General features: G+C 37.6%; 1 protein-coding gene across 3 annotated transcripts in view; it reads right to left on the bottom strand.

Annotated features, from left to right (window-relative positions):
* The window catches only part of Cfap95 (cilia and flagella associated protein 95), a 94,710-nt gene that overhangs the window by 21,674 nt on the left and 57,342 nt on the right, over positions 1 to 15,694 (bottom strand). For 2 of the 3 annotated variants that reach the window (XM_020179474.2, XM_074052013.1), the window contains one exon: positions 9,981 to 10,038. The exons of the other annotated variant lie outside the window; for it this stretch is intronic. In XM_020179474.2, the coding sequence (XP_020035063.1) occupies positions 9,981 to 10,038 (58 nt within the window). The remainder of the gene's footprint in view (positions 1 to 9,980; positions 10,039 to 15,694) is intronic. 3 annotated transcript variants of the gene reach the window in all.

Genomic DNA, 15,694 nt, shown 5'->3' with positions numbered 1-15,694 from the left:
CTATGCATAATTTAGTATTTTAGTGTCTTTTAACCTTGAATGAAGACTTATTAAGACACTAAGAATTATCTATAAGCATTATAAAGACTGCACCGGATCTCATCATATAATATATTTAATTAACACACTCTTAATTCTACATATTAAGTACTTGCCAAGTTTTTTTTTTTCTAGTTTTCTTTTTGTTGTTGCTGTTGTTTGGGGGTGGGGGGGTGGCAGTAATGGGGTTTGAACTCAGGTCCTCACACTTGGTAGGCACTTGACCGAGCCACCAATCCTTTTTGCCTTAGACTGTTTTTCAGAAAGCACCTTGCACTTTTGCTGGAGCTGTTCTCAGACTGCAATCCTTCCTCCACCTCCTGAGCAGCAGGGATTATAAAGAAGAGCTGCCACATTTGGCTCTCCAAGTTTGCCATTATAAGTAATTCAGTGATTAGTATATATGAATATATATTTTATTCCTACTTTGAGTTGTCTTTCTTGAATTTCACTGAAGGATAATTATTAAATAATATCCTAATACATATTGCCAAATTCCCTTCCAGGAAGATCAAAGCAATTTACAATCTTCCCAACATGGATGAAAGCATCCATCTCACCCAATCTTCACCCCACTGAGTATTATTATTTTTAAAAGTATTGCCAATTTGCAGGGCTAGTACTGAGGTTTGAACTCAAGGCCTCATGCTTATTAGACAGGCGCTCTACCATTTGAACCATGCTTCCAGTCCATTGTCAATTTTATTAGCAAAAAAGCTTACTGTTTTAATTCACATTTCTTGTTATTTTTAAATTGGGTCTATCACCTAGATTGATTTAGTGAATTATATTTCCTACTTAGTAAACTCCCTATATATGTTCTTTGCTCATTTATCCTCCAGATAAGCATGAGTTGTATATGTATTATTAGTCCATCAAGCTGTAAACACCATTTTCTGTTTTTATGCCTAGGTGTTATTTTTAATAAGAATAACATCTTATAAAGGTGGTGTCATAAATCCTTCACTTCCCTAAATTAGTTTTGGCACCTCAAAATTTTTATTGTCATCTATTTGTTCTTTCGAATAATTCTTTGAATCTTAAATTCTGACAGAAAACAAAATCCCTTGGGGTTTTAGTTGTACTTATATTATTTGCAATTAGTTTGCCAGTCTCCTGCAATGATAGCTATTCCCTTTTATTTGAGATATCTGTATCCATTTATTTTTGGTGCTCTTTTTAAACAAACAAACAACAAACTTAATCACTCCAACGTCTTCTTGTGTTCTCTCACGGGTCGCAGTCAAAAGGCAGCTGGAGTTAGAACCTAGGCTCAACCAAGCTGAACGTCCAAGATGGCTTCCTTACTCAGCAGCCAAGCTCCGTAGTGTCCCTCCCCATGGCCTGTCTCTTTAACATGTATCCTGAATGTCTTATAATGTGGCTCAGGGCTTTGAAGAGTGGACACAGTCTTCTTAAGGTGAGGCTTACAGCTGACACAGAGTTACTTCTGCCATACTCTGCTGGTCAAATCAATTACCCAACAGCCCAGATTCAAGAGAGGAAGCAATACTCACCCCTTGATGGGGAAGTAGCCTGCAAATAGGAAGGTCCTCCATCCCTGGGGATAAAAATAAACTTCCACATCTTCTTTCATTGATGTTGGTAAATTTTTTCCTCATGTAAGTATTTTAAGTTTATGTTGCTATGATAATTTGTGTGCTTCTCTCTTTTATGATTTATTAATGTGTTAGTGCTGGTATGAAGGAAAGCTATTACCTTATTCCTTCTAATAACCTCTCAGTTTAATGTCTCGGTCCTACTAAGTAGATAATCACACTAGCTAAAGCTAATGACAACCTTTTTTTTCTTGGCAGTACTTAGGTTTGAACTCAGGGCCTCATGTTTGCTACACAGGTACTCTACCACTTAAGCCAAGCCTCCAGGCCTTTTCGCTTTAGTTATTTTTTCAAATAAAGTCTTGTGCTTTTTTAATTCTTTTGCCTGGGCTGTCCTGGACCATGTTCCTCCTATTTATGCCTCCCACATAGCAAGGATGACAGACATCCTCTACCATGTCCAGCTTTTCCCTTGAGATGGTATCTCACTAACTTTTTTTCTGGACTGGTCCTGAATTGCAGTTCTTCCAATCTCCGCCTCCCAAGTAGCTGAGATTACAGACAGGAGCTATTATACTTGGCCTCTGACTTCTTTATTAATAGTTAAATATCCTTTATTTCTACCTCATGTCTCTTGCACTGATTAAGACTTCGAAGGCAAAGCTTTGCTTTGTTTTTGTTGCATAATTCTCTCTCTCTTTTTCTCTCTCTTCTCTTCTCTTTCTCTTTCTCTATATGGTGGATGCACAGGGCCTTATGCATGCTAGCCAGGCTCCTTGCCACTAAGCTACATCTTTAGCCCTGTTACCTAATTCATTTTTTTAGTGTTTATTCATTTATTCATGTGTGTATACATTGTTTGGGCCATCTCCACTCCCCCCGCCTCCCATCCTTCTCCCCCTCCCCTCTACCTAATTCTTAAAGTATAAAATATATTCAAGGGAGAATTCCAAGATGGCAGCTAGAGGTAGGAAGCAGAAAGCGACCCTCCTATAGTGAAATCTTGGAGAGACGCTGGAGACACACTTTGCAGGCATAATCACCGGGAAAAGGCATAACTTTGACCCCTCCACATCTCCAGCCAGTGCAGAGAATCTCCACTTCACGTTAAACGGAGAACCGAGGAGGGCCCCTGGGGCTGCCAGTGGCCGGCGCCCATACGGCTTGGGAAGATGCAGACCAGGTGAGCTTTGCGGTACCGTGGTTCTCCCACAGACAAGCCTGGGCCAGAGCAGCATAGCCCCCTGGACAGACTGACCTCCACCCCGGAAAAAAAGAGAAACTGAGTACTAAGCAATAAGAACAGTTAAGACACGCTGCAAAGAGGGTGGGGCGCCCTGAGCACTGAAGATTGGGGGAAGGGAATCCTTCCCGGGACTGTAAATAAACAAGCCGGGCGGGCCGGAGAGGCTCTGGCGGGAGCGGGGCGCGCACCCAGCAACCAGGAGCCGGTAAGCTTATGAGAGGAGGGAAGACCCACTTCCCACGTGAACTGTAAATAAACACGCAGGCCTGACAACGCGGGGCTGTGTCACCTTTCCCAGTGCTTGGAAAGGGGAAAGCCTGTAGCAGAGGCCCCCGCACAGGAGAACTCTGAGCAAACAAAGCCTGTGGGACCAGGTGAGTGCTAAGCTCACCCCAGAGATCTGCATAAATAACGCCGCCAGCTACAGGCTGAGAGTAGCAGGCAGGCAAGCCACAGTTGCAGATACCATTCTCAGAACTGCCTCCAGACGCTTTTTTTTCTTTTTCTCCCTACCTTTGATGAGAGAACAACCGAATTACACCTGCAAGCCGAAAAACTTATTGAAACTGTATTGCATTTGAACTGGGGACACTTGGTGGGGCTTTTTTTTTTTTTTTCTGTGTGTGTGTGAGTGTAGTTTTGTTCTACTTTATGCATCCCCTTTGATGAGACAACTACAGAACAACATCTGAGGCACCAACTCCAGGACTGGAGATTGAGACGGACATCCAAATTATTAAGACTGAAACTGCATTGCATATAAACTTGGAAGTTTTTTGGTTATTTTTTTTTAATTTTCTATTTTCCATTTTATTTTAATTCATTTTTATATATAGATATTACTTTCATATACTTATTTTTTATTTTTTTTATCTTTGATTTTCAATCCTCTCTCTGTCTCTCTATTGTCTGTTCAGCTTACTGTCGATTAGTACACTAACACTCCCTGTTTATACCTTTGAAACTCTCTTGTCTGATACCTTGTTCTGCTTTCTCCCTCTTGTCTGTATATTTGTTTTCCTCTTTTCTTTAACTTCTTGCTTTCCATCTCAGCTCACTCTTCCATTCTCAATATTACCATTGTTATTATTACAAGCTAGAAAATACTTAATTACACACAGTACAGGGACAGTAACAACACCAAGGACAATGACAGGAAGACAGAAAAAACAAGGAAACCAGTTTCCCCACAGCAAAAAATTAGTACAGGAACCAGAGGGGAATGAAGAGAACAGAAACTCAGATCCAGACTCCAACAAAATGAAGATAAACTATGCCAAAGGACCCAATGAAGCCCACAAGAATAATTTAAAAGAAGACATACTACAAGTACTCAATGAGAATTTTGTAGAGATGATACTGGATAGGGTCAACCAAAATGTACAGGAGACACTCAAGAAATTCCAAGACAATAAAAATAGAGAATTTGAAAAAGCAAAAGAAGAAATAAAGGAAACCATAGAAGCACTGTATAAACACCAAAGTGAAAGAGAGAACACAATGAATAAATGGATAAATGAACTCAGGACAAAAATAGACAACAATAAAGAAGAAAACAGCCAGGAAATGGAAAACCTCAGAAAAAAGAACGAAACAGAACTGCAAAACAAAACGGAAGGCCAATCCAGCAGAATAGAACAAACAGAAGACAGAATCCCAGAACTTGAAGATGAAATGGTAATTAAAGGAAAAACTGAAGAACTATTAATTAAACAACTCAAGACCTGTGAAAAGAAAATGCAAGAACTCACTGACTCCATCAAAAGAACAAACTTGAGAATCATGGGCATCGAAGAAGGAGAAGAGGTGCAAGCCAAGGGAATGCGTAATATATTCAACAAAATAATAACGGAAAATTTCCCAAATCTAGAGAAAGATATTCCCATACAGATGCAAGAGGCCTCCAGGACACCAAACAGACCAGATCAAAATAGAACTACTCCACGACATATCATCATTAAAACAACAAGTTCAGAAACTAAGGAAAGAATATTGAAGGCTGTAAGAGAGAAAAAACAAGTAACATACAAAGGTAAACCCATCAAAATAACAGCAGAATTCTCAACAGAAACATTAAAAGCAAGAAGAGCGTGGGGTGAGATCTTCCGGGCACTGAATGAAAATAACTTCAACCCCAGGATATTCTACCCAGCAAAGCTATCATTCAAAATAGATGGAGCAATAAAAGTCTTCCATGATAAGCAGAAACTAAAACAATATGTGACCACAAAGCCACCATTACAAAAGATTCTGCAAGGGATCCTGCACACAGAAAGTGACACCCAACTTAACCATGAAAAGGCAGGCAGCACCAAACCACAGGATAAGAAAAAGCAAGAAAGTAGAGAGTAACATCAAGTTAGGTACACACAATCAAACCTTCAAACAACTAAGATAACTAAATGGCAGGAATCACCACATACCTATCAGTACTAACACTTAATGTTAATGGACTTAATTCACCCATCAAAAGACACCGTTTGACAAAATGGATTAAAAAAGAAGATCCAACAATTTGTTGCTTACAGGAGACTCATCTCACCGACAGAAATAAGCATATGCTTAGGATGAAAGGCTGGAAGAAGATTTACCAAGCCAATGGCCCACGAAAACAAGAAGGAGTAGCAATACTTATCTCTGACAAAGTAGACTTCAAACCTACATTGATCAAACGAGATAAAGAAGGACATTCCATACTAATAAAAGGGGAAATAGACCAAAAGGAAATAATAATCATCAATCTGTACGCACCCAATGTCAATGCACCCAATTTCATCAAACATACCCTGAAAGACCTAAAAGCATATATAAACGCCAACACAGTGGTTGTGGGAGACTTTAACACTCCATTATCATCAATAGATAGGTCATCCAAACAAAAACTCAATAAAGAAATCCAAGATCTAAAATACACAGTACATCAAGTGGACCTAGTAGATGTCTACAGAACATTTCATCCAACCTCTACACAATATACATTCTTCTCAGCAGCCCATGGAACCTTCTCCAAAATAGATCATATCCTAGGGCACAAAGCAAGCCTCAGCAAATATAAGAAAATAGAAATAATACCGTGCATACTATCTGACCACAATGCAGTAAAAGTAGAACTCAACAACAAAAGTAAAGACAAAAAACATGCAAACAGCTGGAAACTAAATAACTCATTACTTAATGAAGAATGGATCATCGATGCAATAAAAGAGGAAATTAAAAAGTTCCTAGAAGTCAATGAAAATGAAAACACAACCTACCGGAACCTATGGGACACAGCTAAGGCAGTCTTGAGAGGAAAGTTTATAGCCATGAGTGCATATATTAAAAAGATTGAACGATCCCAAATCAATGACCTAATGATACATCTCAAACTCCTAGAAAAACAAGAACAAGCAAATCCCAAAACAAATAGAAGGAGAGAAATAATAAAAATAAGAGCTGAAATCAACGAAATAGAAACCAAAAAAAACCATACAAAGAATTTATGAAACAAAAAGTTGGTTCTTTGAAAAAATAAACAAGATCGATAGACCCCTGGCAAACCTGACTAAAATGAGGAGAGAAAAAACCCAAATTAGTAGAATTAGGAATGCAAAAGGGGAGATAACAACAAACACCATGGAAGTCCAGGAAATCATCAGAGACTACTTTGAGAACCTATATTCAAATAAATTTGAAAATCTTAAAGAAATGGACAGATTTCTAGATACATATGATCATCCAAAACTGAACCAAGAGGAAATTAATTACCTGAATAGACCTATAACACAAAATGAAATTGAAGCAGCAATCAAGATTCTCCCCAAAAAGAAAAGTCCAGGACCTGATGGATTCTCTGCTCAATTCTATCAGACCTTTAAAGAACTGATACCAACCCTCCTTAAACTGTTCCATGAAATAGAAAGGGAAGGAAAACTGCCAAACACATTTTATGAAGCCAGTATTACACTTATCCCAAAACCAGGCAAAGACACCTCCAAAAAGGAAAACTATAGGCCAATCTCCTTAATGAACATTGATGCAAAAATCCTCAACAAAATAATGGCAAAACGAATTCAGCAACACATCAAAAAGATTATTCACCACGAACAGGTAGGCTTCATCCCAGGGATGCAGGGGTGGTTCAACATACGAAAATCAATAAACGTAATAAACCACATTAACAGAAGCAAAGACAAAAACCACTTGATCATCTCAATAGATGCAGAAAAAGCCTTTGATAAGATCCAACATCATTTCATGATAAAAGCTCTAAGAAAACTAGGAATAGAAGGAAAGTATCTCAACATTATAAAAGCTATATATGACAAACCTACAGCCAGCATTATACTTAATGGAGAAAAACTGAAACCATTCCCTCTAAAATCAGGAACCAGACAAGGATGCCCACTATCTCCACTCCTATTCAACATAGTACTGGAATTCCTAGCCAGAGCAATTAGGCAAGAAGAAGGAATAAAAGGAATACAAATAGGTAAAGAAACTGTCAAAATATCTCTATTTGCAGACGACATGATCCTATACCTTAAAGACCCAAAAAACTCTACTCAGAAGCTTCTAGACATCATCAATAGCTACAGCAAGGTAGCAGGATATAAAATCAACATAGAAAAATCATTAGCATTTCTATACACTAACAATGAGCAAACGGAAAAAGAATGTATGAAAACAATTCCATTTACAATAGCCTCAAAAAAAATCAAATACCTAGGTGTAAACCTAACAAAAGATGTGAAAGACCTCTACAAGGAAAACTATACACTTCTGAAGAAAGAGATTGAGGAAGACTATAGAAAGTGGAGAGATCTCCCATGCTCATGGATTGGTAGAATCAACATAGCAAAAATGTCGATACTCCCCAAAGTAATCTACATGTTTAATGCAATTCCCATCAAAATTCCAATGACATTCATTAAAGAGATTGAAAAATCTACTGTTAAATTTATATGGAAACACAAGAAGCCACGAATAGCCAAGGCAATACTCAGTCAAAAGAACAATGCAGGAGGTATCACAATACCTGACTTCAAACTATATTACAAAGCAATAACAATAAAAACAGCATGGTACTGGCACAAAACCAGACATGAAGACCAGTGGAACAGAATAGAGGATCCAGATATGAAGCCACACAACTATGAGCAACTTATCTTTGACAAAGGAGCTAAAAATATACGATGGAGAAATAGCAGCCTCTTCAACAAAAACTGCTGGGAAAACTGGTTAGCAGTCTGCAAAAAACTGAAACTAGATCCATGTATATCACCCTATACCAAGATTAACTCAAAATGGATCAAGGATCTTAATATCAGACCCCAAACTCTTAAGTTGATACAAGAAAGAGTAGGAAATACTCTGGAGTTAGTAGGTATAGGTAAGAACTTTCTCAATGAAACCCCAGCAGCACAGCAACTAAGAGATAGCATAGATAAATGGGACCTCATAAAACTAAAAAGCTTCTGTTCATCAAAAGAAATGGTCTCTAAACTGAAGAGAACACCCACAGAGTGGGAGAAAATATTTGCCAATTATACATCAGACAAAGGACTGATAACCAGAATATACAGGGAACTTAAAAAACTAAATTCTCCCAAAACTAATGAACCAATAAAGAAATGGGCATGTGAACTAAACAGAACTTTCTCAAAAGAAGAAATTCAAATGGCCAGAAAACACATGAAAAAATGCTCACCATCTCTAGCAATAAAGGAAATGCAAATTAAAACCACACTAAGATTCCACCTCACCCCTGTTAGAATAGCCATCATCAGCAACACCACCAACAACAGGTGTTGGCGAGGATGCGGGGAAAAAGGAACCCTCTTACACTGTTGGTGGGAATGTAGACTAGTACAACCACTCTGGAAAAAAATTTGGACGCTACTTAAAAAGCTGGACATCGATCTACCATTTGATCCAGCAATACCACTCTTGGGGATATACCCAAAAGACTGTTACTCCAGAGGCACCTGCACATCCATGTTTATTGTGGCACTATTCACAATAGCCAAGTTATGGAAACAGCCAAGATGCCCCAGCACTGACGAATGGATTAAGAAAATGTGGTATCTATACACAATGGAATTTTATGCAGCCATGAAGAAGAACGAAATGTTATCATTCGCTGGTAAATGGATGGAATTGGAGAACATCATTCTGAGTGAGGTTAGCCTGGCCCAAAAGACCAAAAATCGTATGCTCTCCCTCATATGAGGACATTAGATCAAGGGCAAACACAACAAGGGGATTGGACTATGAGCACATGATAAAAGCGAGAGCACACAAGGGAGGGGTGAGGATAGGTAAGACACCTAAAAAACTAGCTAGCATTTGCTGCCCTTAATGCAGAGAAACTAAAGCAGATACCTTAAAGCAACTGAGGCCAATAGGAAAAGGGGACCAGGAACTAGAGATAAGGTTAGATCAAAAAGAATTAACCTAGAAGGTAACACCCACGCACAGGAAATCAATGTGAGTCAATGCCCTGTATAGCTATCCTTATCTCAACCAGCAAAACCCCTTGTTCCTTCCTATTATTGCTTATACTCTCTCTACAACAAAATTAGAGATAAGGGCAAAATAGTTTCTGCTGGGTATTGAGGTGGGGGGAGCGGGAGGGGGTGGAGTGGGTGGTAAGGGAGGGGGTGGGGGCAGGGGGGAGAAATGAACCAAGCCTTGTATGCACATATGAATAATAAAAGAAAAAAAAATTTTTTTACAAACTTTTGAACAACTATTTGAAATAAAATTTTAAATACAACCAAAAAAAAAAATAAAATATATTCAAATTATACAATGGACTTTAAAAAATAAACATAGACATTTCTCAGAGCTAAATTAGGCCATACAAACTAATAGAAATGTAGATTCTTATTTCAGATAAATTAAGGGTGGAGGCAATAAACGAGATGAGGAAGGTGACATGTTTTAGACTCTGTGCTATTTTCTCCCTAAAATACATAAACTTCTGAGAAGAAATCCAGTCCATAGCTATTAACTCCCACAAGCAGCTAATACCTCTAAGCATAAAAGTCATAAATCTCAGCAATTTCTCCTTTCTTCCCAAGATGAACTGTTTACACTACATGTAGTGAGTCATTTCCAGCGCGCAGGTATTAGAACATGGTCCTCATACTCACACGTGGCAGATACTTATATGGTGGAGCATAATCTTCACGGTACGTTGTCAATGTCCACCTAAAAGGGAAAAGTCAATATTGACTTGGAAAAGAAAGACATTTAAAACTTTCAGTGGTATGTACTTTAATGTAAAAACATTTCAGGAAGAACTGGCCCTAATAAAATGTTTAAGCCTCACAAATGTCCTGTGCCATTTGTAATGTCACTCACTATCAACAGGGACCCCTCCTTTAGTTATTTCCAATTCCCCACAACCTACTGTTCTCCGGTACTAATGACATTTGTGGTTACCAAGTCCTATGTCCCTGAGCTCCTGTGTTCTGCATTCCAAGAATTCTCTTTATCACCCTTTTTCTGCCTCTGAAAACTTTTTGACCCTAAATGTCCCACGTTGTCTGCTAGATGATAGCTGAGGAGACAGACAGTAGAAGACAACTAGATAGGCTGAGATCATAGTCCCCAGACCCCACCTCATTAAACCCATAGAAATGCTGATTGAAGCATACATGCCCTACCCAAGTGTACAAGCTTAGCCAAGCTCAAAAGGCAAACCCTTGGGTGTTGGGAATGAAAAGAACACTCACTGTAACAGGAAATCATAAAAGTTGATGCCTAAGCCTAGAGTATAGAGTTTTAATTATATCTCAAGTACCAGAGAAATGGCCTTAGGTTCAGTGGACTTCCACTTAAAAGAGACCAGTGAAAACCCAAACTACCAGCCCAGAGAAATTTGAAGAAGTTTGTCTCTATTTACAGCTTAGGGCAAAAGAAAAGTTATTTTCCTATGAGAAATTAAACCTTGCTTCTATTCCTGGCAATATTAGAGGAGTAGATGATCAAAGAAATCATCTAGTTTCTTTGGAAAGAGAATTCAACAACAATCCCAAAATAATAACAAAGTCCAACTCAGGCAGGCTATTGGGTACAGGTGCTAGTATTTAGCCTGATTGGTAGCCACCAATTCCTGACAGCTCTCAAGGTGTGGTTTCCAGAGAAGCAGCAGCAGTACCTGGGAACTTGATAGAAATGCAAGTTCAGCCATCCCTGAGTTTTAGAGGGAGACTGGTTCCAGAAATCAAGAAGATTCCAAACTCTATGGCTGATCAAGTCCCATATGTAAAATATTGAGCTATCTGCCTACATTCTATGCACATCCTCCACTATACTGCAAGTCATCTCCAGATACCTGTAATGCCCAATATAATACTTCCAATACCTAATATGCAAGTGGCATATAAATAGTTCTTACACATATTGTTTAGTGAATAATGACAAGGAAAAAAAAAGATTGCAAATGTTTAGCACACTTTTATTTTGAAGTATTTTCAATCTGTGGTTGGTTGAATCCACAAATGTGAAATCATGGATATGAGGGGCTGAATGAATTTGAATCCTACCCCAAACCTACTGAATTAGGTGGGGCTCAGCATGCTTTTGTTTAATGATCCCTCCAGGTGATTCTGATGCACACTACAGTTTGAATAATGATGATCAAAAGAACAAAAATCAAGTGTAAATTCTAAACCAGTAAATTGGATTTGAAAGAGAGAGAGGTGAGACCAATCTTATAGAAAGGAGAATAAAAGGAATAGGAAAAAAATGATTTCTGCTTTTAAGTAAGACAAACTAAAAATTGTAACATTAAATATCTTAGCCATCACAAGAACAGTAAAGGGGTTAAACTCTGAAAATATTTTCTTAGACTTACACTGAACACCAAACTGCATTTCTAAAATGTCCATCTTAAAATTATTTTCTAATACTCTAATACTCTGAAAATAAATGTATATATTCAACAAATATTAATCAAGAAAATTTTTTCTTATATTAATAGCATATATAAAAAACTGAGCCAAAATTACCAGTTATAGAGATGATTAAGTACTGGCTAAAGGAAAAAAGTCACCAGAAAGATATATAACAATCCCAAATTGATAAACTTCACAATATATAGAATACAGCTGGGTACTGGTAGCTCACACCTGTAATCCTAGCTACTTAGGAGGCAGAGATCTGGAGGATCACCGTTCAAAGCTGCCTGAGGCAAATAGTTCCCAAGAATCTATCTCAAAAAACCCATCACAAAAAAAGGGCTTGCAGAGTAACTCAAGTGGTCAGAGTACCTGCCTAGCAAGCATGTGGCCCTGAGTTCAAACCCTAGTGCCACCAAATATATATATATATATATATATATATATATATATATATATAAAAAACAGAATCACAAAGATAAAATGACAAATCTATAGCCATAGAGGAAGATTGTAAAATATTCTGCTATCCTTTGTTTCCTTAAATCCAAATCACTAATATATCCTCCAAAACCGTACAGATCAACAACAAAGCAAGTTAGCTCACACACTTGCCCATAAGGTGAGCATGATGGAAGACAGAAAGATAGAAAATACCATTGTTAAATAAAGTTTATAGGAGGTGATTGGTTTGGACTGAGTTCTCACACTAAGCCCAAAAAAAACAAACCAAAATGGAGGTACATACTCCCAATGAATTCCATGCCACCAAGCCAAAAGTAAGTTGTTGAAATGACCTTTCAAGAAATCAGGAAAGAGACATAGTAGCCAAATCCCTAAACAAGCCAGTTTTAGTCAGCATGATAAGGAAGTCCTCTCTGCTTTAACCTTTACAAGGAAAATAAATAAAACAACCAATGCTCTTTTTGTTCTCCATTTCTTTTTGTTGTTGTTATTAAGTATAAATTTATTCTAACCTTTTGAGGTTTTCTTTGTTTTTTTGTTTATTCATATGTGTATACAATGTTTGGGTCATTTCTCCCCCCTCCCCTCCATCTCCACCCACCTCCTCGCTTCCAGGCAGAAACTGTTCTGCCCTTATCTCTAATTTTGTTGAAGCGAGTATAAACAATAATAAGAAGGACAAAGCATTTTTGCTAGTTGAGGTAAGGATAGCTCTACAGGGAGATTCCTAACATTGCTTCCATATACAAATGTGTTACATTCTAAGTTTATTCTTCTTGAACTGATCTTTTCTCAAGTTCCTGATCCCCTTCTCCTATTGGCCTCTGTCGCTTTAAAGTTTCTGCATTAGTTCCTTTGCATTGAGGACATCAAATGCTATCTTGTTTTTTGGGTTTCTTGCCTATCCTCATACCTCCCTTGTGTGCTTTCACCTTATCATGTGACCAAAGTCCAATCACATTGCTGTATTTGCCCTTGATCTAAAGTCTGCATATGAGGGAGAACATACGATTGTTGGCCTTCTGAGCCTGGCTAACTTCGCTCGGATTGTTCTCCATTTCTGCTAGCTTCAGCTTTCTCTGTCTATAAAACCACACTTCTCTGTGTAGCTCATTGGGACACTCATTGCATTTTGTAGGATATAGTGTTGCCTGGTTCTATAATTGCAAATAAATGCCAACTAGGATCTTTAAACTAAATTTGTTAAAATTTTTTCTTTTGACACTTCAATTTACACGTAAGTAGGCAGAACAATCCAAGTCAGTAGAGCCAGATCAAAGCCCATAGTAAAACAGAACCAGGCAGGGATTACATGGAACATGGCAGAGGGTAGCAGGTGCTTAGGGGATGGGCAGGATACAAAGGATATCATCTCCAGAAAAAGAATCCTTTGCAAACAGGTCTGAGATTAGAAAATATGAGCCATGGTTTTCCAAGTGTGAAAGACCAGAATGGCAGTTTGGGAAGACTTTGCTTCTGGGAAAGAGGGTGGGGCAAAAAGGAAGGTAAAGTAAAATAAGAGATCAAATACCAGAAACTAAGGATCTTAGAGCAACAAGACAGTATCACAATGTTAGTAGACTGGCCTCCCTCCCACTTCTCACCCTACCTGTGTCATTAATTAAACTTGACATCAGTGTTTTAACAGAAGAGGGCACTCTTGAACTAGGATATTGAAAAAAATTCCCAGCTGTCTCATTTCCCTAGGTAGAATTATCCATGATTGCTGCTAGTCCAGGAAAATCTAACATACTTAAACAGAAATAGGTATATTATTATGAGAAGAACAATGAATGAGAATCAAAATTCATGAAAATTTTTCCCAAAAATATTCCCAACCAGTGACAGAAGCCCTCTACAGTCTTTCTATTTAATGATGAACCACAGAGTCTATAAATGCAATTTAAAAATAAGCATAATAATTAGAATGGGGGAAACAAAAATTTCCATCTTCTGCAGATGAAAAGATTGTCTAAATTTTTAAAAACCCAAGACAAGCTACAAAGCTTAACAAGCAAGTAAGTTTCAACAAGATTGTTGGATACAAGATGATTATATAAAACAGTATGCCCATACACCAATGCCAGAAACTAGAAAATAAGATTAAAGTGGAAAAATCATCACAATTGTAACAAAATCTCTAAGTTTCATATAAGAATCCACTCAACAGAAGATACACAGGGCATTTACAAAAAGTTATAAAATTTGTTGAAGGACATAAAATAATTCTGTTATTTGTGGGTGAGATGGCCCAATATCATGATAGAAATTATTCTAGCTAACAAATTTAATGCACTGCCAATCCCAATACAAACAAGGTGTTTCACAGAACGTGAAAAACAGCCCTAACAGTCATAGAACTCCATAAAATGTCAAGGAGAGTTGACTTTCAAAACAAAGAATACAGTGGTTACACTTACTCTAAAATATGTCAAGCATTAACATAAAGTTTAAGTAATTAAGACAATGTTGATTGGTGCAGGAATATGCAAATACAGCAAAAGAATAGAATATAGAGCTCAGAAATAAACCTGCTCATGAGAAATTGGTGTATAATGAAAATGGCTTTATAAATTAGTGAGAAAAGAGTAAACCAAATGGTGTTGGAATAACTAGCTAGCCTTATTTAAATATTTACATATATATATATATTTTGTCACTTGAAAGGTGGAGTTCGGGAGGATCATACATAGTTCAAGGCTAGCCTGAACTTGGATGGAGTTGGTAAGACTCCATCTTAATCAATAAGCCGGGCGTGGTGGCCAGCCTTTATCATCCAAGCTAAATGGGAGGTCACAGGCAAGAGCATGTGGTCTAAGACAAGCCCCAGGCAAAAAACCGCACACCCTATCTGAAAAATAACTAAAAAGCAATAAAGGGCTGGGGAGTGGCTCAAGTGGTGGAGAGCCTACCTAAGAAGCACAAGAGTCTGAATTCAAGCCCAAAGACTGCCAACTAAAAAAAGGAAAGGAAGAAATTCTAAAAGTTTCAGGGCTTGGCATTTCACATATAGGTCTTGGCAAAATTATAATTTAAAACTTCTATTGATCAAAAGATACCATATCAGTGGGAGAGGGAAGGGAAAAAGGAAAAGATACTGAGGGGTGAAGAGGATGAAGACAGCATAATGAAATCCACCCAACGCTATTTGAAAAAGGGGGGAGGCAGGAAGGCGAGAATGGAAATATAATGGAGGGATTGAGTTTGTTCAAGGTACACTGTACACTTGTATGAAATTGTCACAATAAAATCCCCTCATATTATTAATGTATGATGATTTGAAAGTTAAATTGAAAAATTTAAAAAACAAATTGATAAACATCATAAGTATATCATATTTGGTTTATACTGAGTTTCTAAGCAGTTTCTAAGAAACTTAGTATAAACCAATTACTTTATTTTTTTCCTTTTTCATGTAAAACCAGAGAAAACAGCTGACCAAGTCTTCAGTTGCTTTGGATGATCTACTTTAAAAAAAAAAAAAAAGGTTTCTAAGA

The sequence above is a fragment of the Castor canadensis genome, chromosome 13, assembly GCF_047511655.1.
Source record: "Castor canadensis chromosome 13, mCasCan1.hap1v2, whole genome shotgun sequence".
NCBI classification, from domain to species: Eukaryota; Metazoa; Chordata; class Mammalia; order Rodentia; family Castoridae; genus Castor; species Castor canadensis.
This window is presented reverse-complemented; position numbering and strand designations above follow the sequence as displayed.